The sequence below is a fragment of the Nannospalax galili genome, unplaced genomic scaffold, assembly GCF_000622305.1.
Source record: "Nannospalax galili isolate Female #2095 unplaced genomic scaffold, S.galili_v1.0 scaffold369, whole genome shotgun sequence".
Lineage (NCBI taxonomy): Eukaryota > Metazoa > Chordata > Mammalia > Rodentia > Spalacidae > Nannospalax > Nannospalax galili.
In genome coordinates, this window is record NW_008360318.1 from 1,681,385 (window position 1) to 1,697,093 (window position 15,709).

General features: G+C 40.0%; 2 protein-coding genes across 4 annotated transcripts in view; one reads left to right on the plus strand and one right to left on the minus strand.

Annotated features, from left to right (window-relative positions):
- Nek11 (NIMA related kinase 11) overlaps nt 1–15,709 on the minus strand; it is a 331,808-nt gene that overhangs the window by 302,674 nt on the left and 13,425 nt on the right. The window contains 1 exon segment of the mRNA XM_029559675.1: nt 1,649–1,677. Within this exon segment, the coding sequence (XP_029415535.1) occupies nt 1,649–1,677 (29 nt within the window).
- Aste1 (asteroid homolog 1) overlaps nt 1–15,709 on the plus strand; it is a 67,986-nt gene that overhangs the window by 25,159 nt on the left and 27,118 nt on the right. The gene's annotated exons all lie outside the window — the stretch shown is intronic.

Consider the following 15,709-nt stretch of genomic DNA (forward strand, 5'->3'; position numbering starts at 1 on the left):
GGTGAAGCTGTTGGGTTATATTTAAGATTTTGAGGAATAGCCATGTGGTTTTTGCAAAATGGCTATATATAGCATTTTAATACATTCCCACAAGGAGAGTATGAAGGTCCACTTCCTCTACATCCTGACAGTTATCTATCTTTTCTATTCTAGCCATTCTGCTGGTATGAAGTGACCTCTTCTTTGGGTTTTTTTTTTTTTGGTGGGGGGGGGATCTTTTTGAGGCAGGGTCTCTCTGTAGCCCCAGCTGGCCTGGAACTCAGATCCATCCACTCGTCTCTGCCTTCTGAGTGCTGGGATTAAAGGTGAGTGCCACTACGCCTGGCTTCTTTTGGTTTTGATGTGAATACCTCTCATAGCTAAGGAGTTGAGTATTCTGCCATGTGCATATTAGTTACATGTATGCCTTTGCAGAAATGTCTCTGGCTAAGACAATTCAACAGCTTAGCACTCACTCTGGGACCTAAATTCAGGATCTTATTGTAAAAAGACAATGTGGGGTGGGGCACTCACAGCCCACTACATCCTTTCCTCCGAACAACAGAAAGGAGGCAGACAGAAACCGAAGCACAGAAGGAGATAAGGTAAATGTGTGAGGTTGGGGGTTAATGATAGACACAGCCCAGTTTATAGAGTGCCTTCAGTATGGGCCTTCATTTAACTTTTGTCTGGCAAGATGATTTGAAAGCTGTAAATATCTTTACCAAGGGATTGGCATTGTAAAAGTAGCACTTAAAAATTATCCTTGAGCTTGAGGAAAGCAACAAGTATTTCACCTACTGAAAGCTACCAAGTTGCAAACTGTAAATAAAAGCCCAAGTTGAGAGTGGAAAATGAAAGCAAACTTGACAGACCCTTGAAACCTGATAGGTGACTGGATGCACAGTGAACAAAGCAGACACATTAGCACAGTCCACTGATCTTCGAAATCCAAGATTTCAAAATATGAGACTGAAAAATGGGCAAAAGGTCAATGCTAGAGATGCGAACTTTGGCAGTGCTTGCTCTCAGGGAAGAAGGAAAATCGGGAAGGTAAAATGTTCCTTCAGATCCTCCCAATCCCTGGACCTACACCTACACAACGCCAATCTACTTCTGTCACTTTCACTCAGCATAATGTTGCAAACTGAAGTTCCCAGAAAAAAAGAGAAGCCTCACATACCTCAAAGTTCTACAAGGTCAGATGCTGAACTCTGAAATTGTGGACAGTTAGAATGTTGCAGAGCAGAACCAAATTATCTAGCGCTGCCTCTCCTCCCTTTAAAAGCCATTCATTGCCCACTTCTGTGTCTGGACTAACAACCTAGTGATTATCAAAACCTTTAAAATGTATTCTTAATATAGGAGTCCTGTCCAAGGACCAGCATTCTGCAGACTCTTAATTTCTACGTTTTGGCCATTTGTGACCTTTTGTATTCCTGGACCTCTGTTGCATGAGGGAGCTTCATTAATGAGAACTGAGAGATTCACTAAGTATCCTCTTCTTTACCCCCATTCTATGCTCTGTGCACCTATATTCTGTGTAGAAGTTACATTGTATATGTGTCACTTAGGCCTGGGCAATTCATAGACAATGTATGTGCCCAGTTGTGGTACTTGGGGGAAATGAACACCAGACCCCAATCCTAGCTGAAGAAATATTGGCAACTGATTACTGCTGGGTGAGGAAGAGCTGATCTTCCAAAACAAGGGACTCTAGGTAGGCTGACTAGACCTCAGTGGATGGATTTGCACTGGGGAATATCTGGGGACACTGACTTGACACAGTGGGCCTTAACACCCAGGACAGAGTATATGGGTTCCAGTGGGAGGGCTATGGGAGGGTGCCAGTGGGGATGGGGTTATAAAGATGATTAAAATTGTTTGAGATATTGTATATAAAATACACAAAAATTCAATAAAAACAAAATTTTTAAATGTATTCATGGGGCTGGAGAGATGGCTCAGCAGTTAAGAGCACTGACTGCTCTTGCAGAGGACCTGGGTTCGATTCCCAGCACCCACATCGCCATAATGGGGGCCACCCTTAACTCCACCCTTAACTCCAGTTCCAGGAGAATCTGAAGCCCTCTTCTGACCGCCACAGCATTGCACGACATGGGTGCACTCACATACATGCCGGCAATACACTCATACACATAAAATAAAAATAATAAATAAAATATTTTTTAATGTATTCTTAGCTGGGCATGGTGGCGCACGCCTTTAATCCCGGCACTCTGGAGGCAGAGGCAGGTGGATCTCTGTGAGTTCAAGGCCAGCTTGGTCCACATAGTTCCAGGACAGCTGGGGCTACAAGGAGATCCTGTCTCAAAAAGACCGAAAAAAAAAAAAGTATTCTTAACAATATTCCAGCAACCCACAAGCTAAGATGATCAGACAACATCTAAACAGTTTCCATCTTTGCAGTACCCATTCCCATCAGTATAAGGTGAGTTCCTCGATTATGACTTTCTTGGTTCTGTAACTGATAAATCTCACACAGCCACTTCCACAGTGGAACACGTCTTTCAAGGCAACCTGAATCTGTGTTCTCAGGCCATGGTCATTCATACTTGACTGAATAAACTACTGCTTATTCCCTATTGAGGTGAGACTGTGTTTTTTTATATTGACAGTGTTTTAGAGATGCCCTTCACCCCAAAGAATTTGTTTCCAGGTAAACTTAGATTCCACTAATCATCAGAAAGCTGTATAAACTGTCCCAATGGGGAAAGCAAGCAAAGTCAACAGTTGACAGTACAAAGACTGAGAATATTTTCTCACAGTAAATAGCATCTAATACTCCTGTGACTACAATTCTTTGAGAAATATGTTCAAATAAGATCATTTCACCCTTATAACCAAACAGTCCAATTACATTGACTGCTACTGAACTATTCTGTAAATCTACCATAGGGTGTTTTTCCCTGCTCCACACTCCCCATCTCATGGCAATACCCAACCTACACTATCTCCATCTGGCTTCAGAGGCACATGAAATCAAGTGTTCAGAAGGACCCTGAATCTGGCTTAATACTCTGATGTCACTGCCTTGAAATTATATTTTTTAGCAAGGGACTCAGCATTCTTATTTCATACCAGGCCACACAAATTATGTGTTTGATCTAGTTTATATCATAAATGATGTTTATAATCTGTCACTAAACTACCCAACCTCATTTCTAGTCACTAGATCATTTTTGCCTTTAATATGTTCAATATAGTGAGGCAGGGCTTGATATGTCACTCTCCTGTGTATCTTTCAAAGCAACCAACATCCCTCACCTGTAAGTGTTACAAGACTGCGGTACAGACTGGGAAGCCAAGAAGGCAATAGGAACCCTGGGAAAAAGGAAAACATCTTTATATGCTTATGCAAATCACATGCTTAAAGCAATTCTGTTACCAGGGGGGCACTAAAAAATAAACTTTCTAGAGTCAGTAGAAAAGCTTCATCAAGTGGAAATAACTGTGTGCATACTTTGATACAAGGGTCATTAAACACATGTACCTCACACCATGTTGATGGATCTTAATTTGGTTCACTTCTTGAAAGGACTCCATGAAAAAAATTAATGCACATACCTGCAAGTTGACGGAGCTTTAATGAATTATTTACATGTTCACATACAAAATCAATCAATGTTTAAAGTTTTCCCTTATTTGAATCTCTAAGCTCACAGAAAATAGACCTTGAAATGAAATTTATATAATTTTGGTGAGCTAAAATATATTTTCATGGAAACCAAGAAAAATAATGCATTTAGATGAGGGAGGTGCCCTCCAGGTCTCAACCCCTACTGAGAAGCTATTGGCAGTTGACATCTGATGAGGAAGAGAGAATCATTCTTTTTAATGCATACATTGGTAGCACTAGTTGGACTTAGTAGGTTATCAAAAAAAAGACATGACGTTGGGAGGGGGATATGTCACGGGGATATAGGAGGTATTGGAAGAAGGAAATGAGAATGGATATGATCACATATCATTGTATAAATGTATGAAATTCTCAAGAACAAGAGTGGTGACATGTTTGTGTGACAGTTTTTCACAAATACATTTTCTAATACAAAAAAAAATGAGGTGTTTAACTGTGCTTTACGTTCAACATTAAATATCCTACGAACACCTTCGTCATCTCCTTTGGTGATGCTTGCATGTAACTGATAGTTTTGCTTTGGAAAATGTGTGTGTTTTTAAACATACAGTTCTAATTTTCCATTCATTTTATTAAAATAAAAATGCATATGGTTCAAATAAAAAATAAAAATGATGCCTTTAATTTTAATAATCTAAGAATGAATTTTCATGAGTTAAGTATTCTCCTGAGATCAGTATTGCCTTGTAGTTTACCTGGGTGTATTCTGTTTTGGTTTTAATATTGTCATTTTGTGGTGCTGGGCATTCAACTCAGGGACTTGCACATGCTAAGCAATTACTTTACCACTGAGCAATATCCCCCACCCTGGGGATTTGAAAAAAAAATATGTTCAGCATGGAATTACTATTAAAACAAAATTACATTGTGGAAGTATTTTTTGTCAGAAGAAAAAGTTATACTATTGTTAATATAGAATAATGCAAAAGATAATTTCTGGAATAAAAAGTATGAACTTTATGAGATTTTACTTTATGCCTCCTACATTTTAAGGGGATGGATGAAATTTTAAGAATCACAGAAAAACAAAAGGAAAATATCCATCTTTAAATACAAATTTTGTTTTCAACATTTAGTGGCTAAGCCCTCAATTAAGATATAGAAAACCTCAAGTCAGGGATTGTGCTAGACAGCTTCACTTGTCAACTTGACACACCCAGGTGGAGAGAACCTCAATTAAGGATTTCCTTCATTGGATTAGGCCTGTGGCCATGTCCGTGGGTTTCTTTTTCTTGATTGTTGAGTGACATGGAAGGGCACAGCCCACTGTAGGTGGTGCCACCCCTGGGCAGGTAGTCCTGTGTTGTTTTGTAAGAAAGCAGGCTGAGCACAGGCCAGGGGAACAAGCCAGTAAGCAGTGTTCCTCCACTGTCTCTGCTTCAGCTTCTGCCTCCAGGTTCCTGCCCTGACTTCCCTCTGTGTTAAACTGTTGCCTGGGAAATTTAAGATAAAATAAACCCTTTTCTCCCCAAGTTGGTTTCATTCAGTGTTTGTTTTTTTTTATCACAGCAATAGAAAGCTAACTAGAATAAGGATATAGCTCAGGAGTATGGTGCTTGACTACATGTACAGGGCCCTGGTTTCCAGTCCAGCATGAGACAGAGAGAACAGAGGGCAGAGAAGAGTGCGGAGAAGAAAGAAGGGAGGAAGGGGAGAGGGGAGGAAGGGAGGGAAGGAGAGAAGAAGGGGAGAGAGAAGAGGGGGGAGGGAGAGAAGAAAGGGAAAGAGAAGAGAGACAGAGAGACAAAGAGACAGAAAGAGAGGACTGAGACTGAGATTTGCTCTCAACTCTGCAGCACACCTTCCATTTGGGCCAGTCACCTCTTATGGTATAATTCTGTTGCTCAGAGAGACCTCTTTGGGAAGACTGGTGAACAAACAGGGACTATCTTAGGATCTTAAATTAGGGGTGATTTCCCTCTTGTCTAAACTGTTGCATGAGTCTTTTCAGGGAACTATAGTGGAGGCTTTGAGACTTTCATACATGGAGATGAGCCAATGGGTCTTCCTTATGTAAAACACGGGTAAGCAATGCCTAGAGAAAACCACCTGCAGCATCAGAGCTCAGTCTAAAAGGGAGATTCTTCTCGGTTCAAATAGGCTTGATCTGGAGTTGATTTTGTTAGGCCCCAGATGGGGTTATAGAAAGGAGTTTGCCTGCTCCTGTCTCTGCATCTCTGATTATGTGGCTGCATCTTTTCTGACCCCTGTGTCATCTTCCTTCAAGGCAGAAACCTTGGGCCCTTGATATGACTCGACATGTGTTGAATAGTACAATCTTTGTTTCAATCTCTACCAGAACCACAGACAGCATGCTGGCATGAATTCTTCCCAAAGGACTTGGCTTTTAGGTAGTTTCAAACAGTTTTCCCTCACTATATATAACACACAGCCTTTCTTCTGAAGGGAGGTGCATGGATTTGAGGTAATACAATAATAAACTATAATCACTGGGGCAGCTATCACTTTGGGAATCTGTCCTGTGGCTCTTCTGGAGCACCCATTCATCCCAGTGTGAAATCTCCTCATAAGAAGACACATGATGAGGCCTGGGGATGTCTTAAGTCTCCACTTGCCTTGAGGTAGTGAAATGAAACTAATGTCCTTTAGGGGAAAATCAAACTGCCATTTCTCACTATTCCCGTGCTTACCTTAACTCTCCTGCAATAAAAGGCTCCAGGTCTCCAGTAAAGGAGCTGAGCAACACACAGCATACTTGGGTTTTTGCTCTACTGCACAGGCATAAACATAAACATATGGGAAGTAGTATATCCTTCTGCTGCTAGAAAGTAAGAGCCATGGCAATAGATTTTGCTCCAAAATTCCTTCCATCGAGCTTTCATTTGGGATGTTCTGTCAGAGTAAATATTTCCTACCATATAACATCAAACATAATATTGTCAACTCACATCTGATAAGACTTACCCAGCATGCTCTACTCTGTTTTATTTTTATCTATAGCATTAAACAATTTGAATATATTAAATGAATCTATTCATTGTCTATCCCTTCCAACAACCCCACCAGAATGTCCTCTCTTCACAGAGACTTGTGGAATTCACTGTCTAGAAAAACACCTCAGCTGGTGGCACACACCTTTAATCCCAGCACTCAGGAGGCAGAGGCAGGTGATCTCTGTGAAATGGAGGCCATTCTCGTCTACATAGCAAGTTCTAGGCCAACTGGGGCTACAGTGAGACCCTGTCCCAAAAAACAACCACTGAAAAAGCAGATAGAACAGTGCCTGACACTGTCAGCAGCCTAACCACTGACCAAGGACTGAAGGCCAACATTCACAATGAAGACTCCTTGCAGTAACTATGATTTCCTCACTTTTAATTAATCACATTTCTCCACTGCATTAAGCACTTGGCTGACATAAATCCCTTGCATCTCTTTATTTTTAACATATGATGCAGAAAGATCAGTTCAAAAGAGTGATTTCCTCTCACCCGAGGAACAGCAAGACATCAAGGCTCTCCTTTCCAAAGAGGTAACATAGTATGACCAGTTTATAAAGACATCAGGGCAGATGAGATTGCCCATTGGACAGAGACACCTGCCACCAAGTGAAGATCTGAGTTTGAGCCCAGGACTCAGATGGTGGAAAAAGAGAAATGACTCTGAAAGCTGTCCTCTGACCTCCATATATGCACCATATTATGCATGTTCTCCCACACATACACATATACTATACATATATATTATGTGTAGATATACACACCCCTATATGAAGACATCATCCCTGCCTGAAGGTATTCCCGCTACATCAAGAAAATAGGGGTAAGCAAGCTCAGTCATGGAATTAGGCACAGGTGCCATGTTAGAGAAATGGTTCAACTGCACCATCAAGGGTAATCTTAAATTGTGGTTTTGCATATTAAATGACACCCATAGATATAAGCCACTACACCCCCAGGCCATTTCTAGCAATTCCATGTTCATCAGTGGGTCCAGATGTCTGCCACTGGGAGAACCTTCACTCTGCATCTCTCTGAGCTTATCATCTGAATCAAAATTCACCACAGAAGTAGACAAAGGATCCTTTTGCTCAGGGATGCAGACTTATGAAGGCTTTAAATGCTCACTGTGTGTGTGTGTGTGTGTGTGTGTGTGTGTGTGTGTGTAGGTGCACACATGCTTGCAGAGGCCAACATCGGGTGTCTTCCTTAGTCACTCTTCACATTTTTAAGACAGCATCTCTCACTGAGCCTAGAGCTTGCCAATTTGGATAGACTGGCTGACGGCAAGTCCTAGGGATCCACATGGCTCTTCCTCTGGGATTACAAGTGCAAGGATTACAAAGTGTACATCACCATGTCTGGCTTTTTATTACATGGTTTCTGAGGACTGAACTCAGGTCCCCATGCTTGCACAGCAAGTATTTTACCTACTAAACCATCTCCCCATCTCCAAATGCTCACTTCTTCTATTATTATTGCATTTATTTATTTACGGTGTGAAAGTGTATGTATATGTATGTATGGGTGTTCATGTAACACACAGTACATGTGGAAATCAGAGTAGAACTTGCAGGAGACAGTTGTCCCCTTTGCCATGTAAGTTCAGGTGATTGAACTCTGTCAGGTTAGGAGAAGGCACCTTTACCCACTGAGCCATCTCACTGGCCTCCAAATGCTCATTCTTAACAAAAGCTATAACCCAGAATATATCTTCTGTCATAGTGACACAAAAATAGCTTGGAAAGATGCTCACTATACACTTTTAAATGGGTGCTCTAGTTTTTAACAACTCTGAAAATAATATATTGTAAATAAAATTTATAATAATCCTGTAATTCTTTTGTGAATAGTATATTCAAATTTTACTGCATTGTGTGTTCATTTTGTTAAATATTTAAAGCATATCACATTTTCACTATCGTGTGTTACAGCCCTTACGTCAAAAGACTGGAAGTGAGACATCCCTCTCAGCAGCTTAGAGTTCTTGGTCTCTCTCACCCCATTGGTTCATCACATTCTTGGCCCAAGTGTCATTTCAATAGTTGCTTGCTGAATGACTGCAACTGCTCTCTGCCTTTTTCATGGACAATGGAGAGTTTAGTCTGATAACATTAAGAGGTTTTTTCTTTTAAAAGAGTAAGAACACACATCTAGGAACATCCATCTAAATACACGGATGGGACAAAACTAATCTATCTCATCCCATATAAAATGGTTTGTGAAGAAAAGATTTCTCCAAGTTTATGTCTCAGCTCATTTATGCTTTTCCTAGAAAGAAATTAAGAAATTAAGAGTATGTTAATGGCCCATGTTTAGCCTTTTATTCATTTAGTCAGTGAAACTATTGGCAGACCATAATTAAAGACATTTTGGACCTTGACTTAATGCTGTCATTAGAAATACTGCTGAGTTTTAACAGCTGGTCTGTATGTCGCATTACCACCATCTGCTGTTCATCATGACCAGCTTTAAAATAGTGACTTGCTCTTCTTTCTCTTACTCCACCCTTTATAAACTTAAATTCTACATGTGCTGTAACCTCTAAGTTCAACATGGTGTCCACGATATCCCAAACTGTCAGTCATTCCCAGTTTGTGTTCCTCAGTACATCAGTGCTAATAAGGCCCAGGATGGTTCAATGGTGTAACAAGTTTGGGAAATTCTACAGGCTACTACATCAAGGACTTAGAGCCACAATTTATCCCCAGCAGATTTAAGTAGCCAAAGAGTCCTCGAGTAAGGAATCTGCTTTTAGTCTGTGGAACCCAGTGTATTCCAAGTGTGTTTCAGCATGAACCCTTTTTACTATAAAAACTCAATGACTTCCAAAATACAAGGTTTTGTGCTCCAGGATTTAAGGTCATAGGGCACTGAACCAGTTCTGAAAACACACAGCTCCAAATGTCATATTATGTTAAATGCCTGTAAGAAAGACATTTTTGCATGATTTCTGTTTATAAAGTGCAACCATGTTTACACATTTTCTTACATCACCAAAGAAACACAGGTTGGCAAAGTAGCACTGCTGCCACCAGCCCATCACAGCAGAGTTAACTTCAGAAGATGGAAAATCAGTCCACCACCAGGCTCAGTAGCAGTTTCTCAACCCTCACCCTCTCAGACAGCAGAGGCTAAGCTCACAGGCCTACACTGAGACTGGTAGGGCACGCCTCTGAAATCTCATGTTTTTTAAGAATCCATGTAAGAAATTGTGACAAATTTGTGAAATGACACACAGACAGGTTTATTCACTGCAGCAATATATGCGTAACAAAGGATTTAAAATAAGCTAAAGGCACAGTTTAAAAAGTTATTCCATAATCTCACCATGCAACATATTATTAGACTGTTTTAAAAAACAGAATGGTGGGGCTGGAGCGATGGCTCAGTGGTTAAGAGCACTGGCTGCTCTTGCAGAGGACCCAGGTTCAGTTTCTAGTACCCACATGACAGCTAGCAACTACCTGTAACTCCAGTTCCAGGGGATTCAGCACCCTCTTCTGGCTTCCATGGGCACTGCATAACATGGGCACGCTTACATACATACAGGCAAAACACTCATACACATAAAATAAAAATAAATAAATCAAAAAACGTTTAATTAAATTAAAAAGCCGCACAAACTTTTACCCTCTCCATGACATACTCACATTTGTCTTAAAATGTGAGCTTAAAATAGGAGCTGGAGAGATGGCTCAGCAGTTAAGAGCACTGGCTGCTCCAGTAGAGGACCCAGGTTCAGTCCCCAGCACCCACTTGGTGGCTAGCAACCATCCATAATAATGCCAGTTCCAGGGTACCTGATGCCCTCTTCTGGCCTCTTCTGGCATTGCATGCATGTGGTATATAATATATACATGCAGGTAAAACACTCATACACATAAAAATAAATATAAATAAAATAATTTTTAAAAATTACCATGTATTTTCATAATAGTAAAAACTAAATTATACTTAAATCCGTAAGTGGTGGCTTCTGGGGCAGAATACATGGTTTGGTGTGAAAGGTATGGATTTATACCACTTTAAACCTGCCTAGCACTCCTGAATTCATAGCAGCTATGATTAACTATCTGCACAAGAACTGTACAAGTTGGGTCCAGTGACTAGCATCCTGAGGGAGGGGGTCACTCAACCCCACCTCTCCCTGAGGATCTATATTCAGTTAACATTAATTGGGGGTGGGAGAGACATTTCCTCCAGTGGTGTAAGGTACCCATACTCCTATAAATAATCCCTCTCTCACGTTCCTAAAGGCAGGAAAAAAAAAAGACACTGGGCATAGTGACACACACCTTTAATGCCACCACTCAGGAGACAGAGGAAGGCAGATCACTGTGAGATGGAGTCTAGCCTGGGATGGTCTACATAAGTGAGTCCCAGGCCAGCTGGAGCTACATAGTGAGATTCTGTCTCAAACAAAAACAAACAACAAACAAGACATGAAAGGACAACGGGGACTTGGAAATAAGAAGGGGTCCAACGGGAGTGGAAGGGATGAGAGGGGGTAATTGGGCAAATATGACTAGAATATTTTATGTACATGGATAAAAATGCCATAATGCAGTTGGGCTCGTGGTGCGGGCCTTTAATCCCAGCACTCAGGAGGCAGAGGCATGAAGATCTCTGTGAGATTGAGGTTAGCCTGGTCTACACAACAAGTTTCAGGCCAGTTGGGGTTACAGGGAGACCCTGTCTCAAAAAGACTGACTGAAAAAAAAAAAAAAAGAAAGAAAATGTCATAATGAAACCCACTACTATGCAAAACTAATTTTATTGTAAAAACATTTTTTAAACCTAATAAAATGATTTTTAAAAACATGGTTGGGGGACTGGAGAGATGGCTCAGCAGTTAAGAGCACTTGCAGAGGACCTGGGTTCTATTCCCAGCACCCACATGGTAGCTAAAAACCATCTATAACTCCAGTTCCAGGGGATCCAACACCCTCTTCTGACCTCCATGGGCAACAGCACAACATGAGTGCACTTACATACATGCAGGGAATATATTCATACACATAAAATAAAAATAATAAAGTATTTTTAAAAATAAATAAAAACATGACTAGGGCTGGGAGATGGGGTAAAGAACTTACTAAAGCATGAGGACTAGAGTTCAGATGAGCAGAACCCACATAAAAGCTAAGTGGGCATGGCAGCCCACCTGTAATCCCAGTGCATAGGAGGTGGAGACAGGGAATCCTTGGAGCAAGACTAGCCAGAACAGTGAGCTCCAGGTTTGGTGAGAGACCTTTTCTCACTATATAATGTGGACATAAATCAAGGAAGACATCTGACATCAACCCTGGACCTCCACATGCATCTCCACACACATACCTGTAAACACACCTAACACAAGCACACACACCACACACACATACATGTACAAAAAAAAAAAAAACATGACTACCATTTGGTCTCCATTCCTTTGAGAACCAACATCAACACCAAAAAAATAAAAAGAAGGAAAAGACTGGAATTTCAGAATTTCTACTAAAAAATACTTGTTAACCAATGTGGAATTTTTTATCTACAGGCTGGGACTTTTCAAACAAGGATGTGTAAATCTTAGCATTCAAAGACCCATGATTAAAAGGACTGCTAGTTTACTTTTGGAGGTAACCACAGAAAAACTGTCAAGGCACAAAAAGGGTAGCATCTATGAAGTGTTAGAGCCAAAAACAAAACAAAAAAAACAAAAACGGTCATTTTTCTTTATATCCCAACAGACTAGAAAAAAATAAACAATCTCTTTCTTCTTTCCTTTAGCCCCAGGTAGCCTGGAACTCACTATGTAGACCAGGCTGGCTTTGGTCTCACAGAGATCCACCTGCCTCTGCTTTCCAAAATCTAGGATTAAAGGCATACACTACCATGCCCAACATAAAAAATAGCTCCACTTATTATAATTTTATATTAATTTTACTAAAATACATTTTATGTGATATATATACATGAAAATTATATGGCATTGCTTTATATGAATGGTATGGCCCAATAAATAACATAAAAATTAGATGTAATTCTGACAAGCAAATGCAATGTGATTCTTGTCAATAAAATGTTCTAAAGATATTTGCTATCATCCCAGAAAAGATATTTTATAAGCAAGTTTTGTATCTTTGTACAGCTTCTAAAAATAGTTTAATAAACCAACAGTGCTATAAATGTCTCCCACATTCCTTCAAACCTAGGTTTTAATTTGTAGGTGTAAATGAGGCCAGAATTCAAATGACAGACAGCTTGAGTAGGAGACTAGATGGCACAGGAGCAGCAGGGCAGTGGCTGTCACTTTCAGGGACCCTGATGCCCTCTCAGAGGCTATTCTCTTTGGAATCCCTTCAGAGAAACAAACAGGTGGAGGGACCAAGGATGTCAACTCCATTGTGGTCTCCTGATGATCTCTGATATGCATAAGTGGCAGAATGATTCCACCTTTAGGTTTAGTTCTATTGTAATAATGATTATGAATAATTGATCACTATGTAATGAATTATTCAGGCAGGCACACAGTTTCCAAGGAATCCTGGGGAGAGTCTTGTTAATGGCTTAACAGGAGCCAGAGGCAGCTGTTGAGGGGACACCCCATCATAAACCCACACTGCAGAAGTATGGGTAGTTAATGCCTCTCGGGTGAGCTTTTCGACGAGGAGCTATATGAACACCTTCTGAGTTTTCACGAAGTAGAACCTCCTACTGTGTACTTCTAGTGTCTGTCCATGTGTGGTATGGAAATACTGAGTCCCAACCCCTTCTACCATCAGAGGGAACACAGTCTTTGGTTTCAGCTGAGAGTAACTTTAGCTGATGCAATTAGTGGCAACGTGAAAAACTGCAGAATCAAGAATGCATACATAGACTCACATAAACATGTACACACAAACTCATGTGTGTATGCACAAGTTATGCTTAGTTAGGAACATTAAAACAAGGTCAAAGTAAACTTTACCAGGAGGAAATTATTGTTCTCAGGTTTCAAAACTTTTTCAGTATATACTTACACCATTAAATTAAGTCAGCATTCAACTCCTTTAAAGATAGGAAGGACTAGTTAAAATTCAATTTCAGATATGTCAGGTTCAGTACACATTGGATGACCAAATGTTTCATTTCATAAGTAATGTTAAACTGTCTGCCATTGATCCATCTTATAATTTCCTTTTCTTGGGTATGTGTGTACACATGCATGTGTGGGTGCATGTGTGGAGCCCAGCAGTCAATGTCAGGTGTCTTCACTGAACCTGGAGCTCACTGGCTAGACTGGCTGGACAGAACACACACACACACACACACACACACACACACACACACACACTCTCTCTCTCCTGTCTCTGCCTTTCGACACATGCACAGGCAGGAGCCATGCCCAGCTTTTTATGTGGTTGCTAGAGATCCAAACTCAGATACTCATGCTTATAAAACAAGAACTTGACCTGCTGAGCTATTTTCCAGCCCCATTTTATACTTTTACTTTCTAAAACAATTCTAAGAATAATAAACACTACTGCTCAAAGCTCAGTAATCATTGCACTGACATTTCTGAAATATTAGTACAAATTAAAAGCAACTGATCATTAAATAGCAAGTCCAATACTTTAAAAAACTGATTGGCTGTTTTATCTTGAAACTCAAAGCATGTGCACTATATGAGGGCCATGAGATGGAAAACACAAAAGGCAGAGAGGAGAATGAAGGGCTGTGGGGCCACAGATGTGGGGAGGCAGGTGTAGCTAAGTGATTAAGGTTAAAAGGATTTCTGCAAATCGAAACTAATGGGAAAGAAGAAGCAAGAGTCAAAGTTTAATTAAAATGTTAAGTGACTACTGCATGTGGGAGAGGCTGAGAAGATACATTCTTCCAAATATATTCTCATCTGAGACTCAATATTCTAAAATTTTCAGTCTTAGAAATTTGGAAAGCTAGCATGCACATATGACAAAAATAACTACATTTCAATACTCCTTCTTCACTTGCCCAGTAAAGGTCATAAAAAGCAAATTCTATAATTTTTCACTAAACTAAAAACAACAAAGTTGATTATAAAACACCTTAAATGATCAAATTTCATAATTATCACCAGTAGAAAGCTCAACCAGCTGAACATTCTTGAAGGTCTTGCTATATCAGAGTTTTAATTTTCAAAATAAAATTTGTTAAGGTATAACTGATACATGAAAACTGTACATTTTTAAGTGTGTGATTTTATAAATTCTGATCTACATACATAGCTACATCATCACCACAGATTATCCATCATCCCCAATGTCTCCTAATGCCCAGGATTTCTCAAGCTGACCTGAAACACTCACTATCTACCTGAGGATGATCTTGAACTACTGAGTCTCCTGCCTCTACCTCACAAGGGTTGGGATTTCAGGTGTGGACCACCATATCTGGTCTATGCAGTGTTGGGGATAAAACTCAGAGCTCCATGCATGCTAGTCAAGCACTTTACCAACTGAACTACAACTTCACCCCACATGATTTGCTTTTGCAACAACTGAAACTAGGTGGGTTTTTTCACATAGAAACCTAAATATAGTACTACAGTACCATTAAGTATATTCAATACTATGTCAAAAGTTCACAATCATTTGTCCATACTTGTAAGTATTAAGTAACAGGTATTATGAAGAGTAGCTGAGAAAAAAAGGTCATTGCGTTCTTATTAGGATATGAACAGAAGTCCAATTCCACAGTATCTTAAAACAAGGTTGCACAATATTAAGTACTTACGTTTAATACTACATGAGATTATTTATGCGGTGGATAATTAGTAGAGAACACAGGCAGTAGCAGTATTTAGAACTCTTTGGTATCAATGTTTACTCCCCATATATAAATACATTTGTAAACCACTCTTTTAAAGAGCTGAACTTAGGAATAAATGACCAAGATGCTATTAGTAATATATAAGGGTTCTTGTTCTCATTTGTTGATTTTTGTTTGTTTGTTTATTTGCAGAAATGGGGGCTGAACCTAGGGCCTTGCACACGCTAGGCAAACATTCTACTATATCTCCATTCCTGTTTTTGCTTTCTAAGTTGAGGCAGGGTCTCGGTCTCCTCTCTCTCTCTCTCTCTCTCTCTCTCTCTCTCTCTCTCTC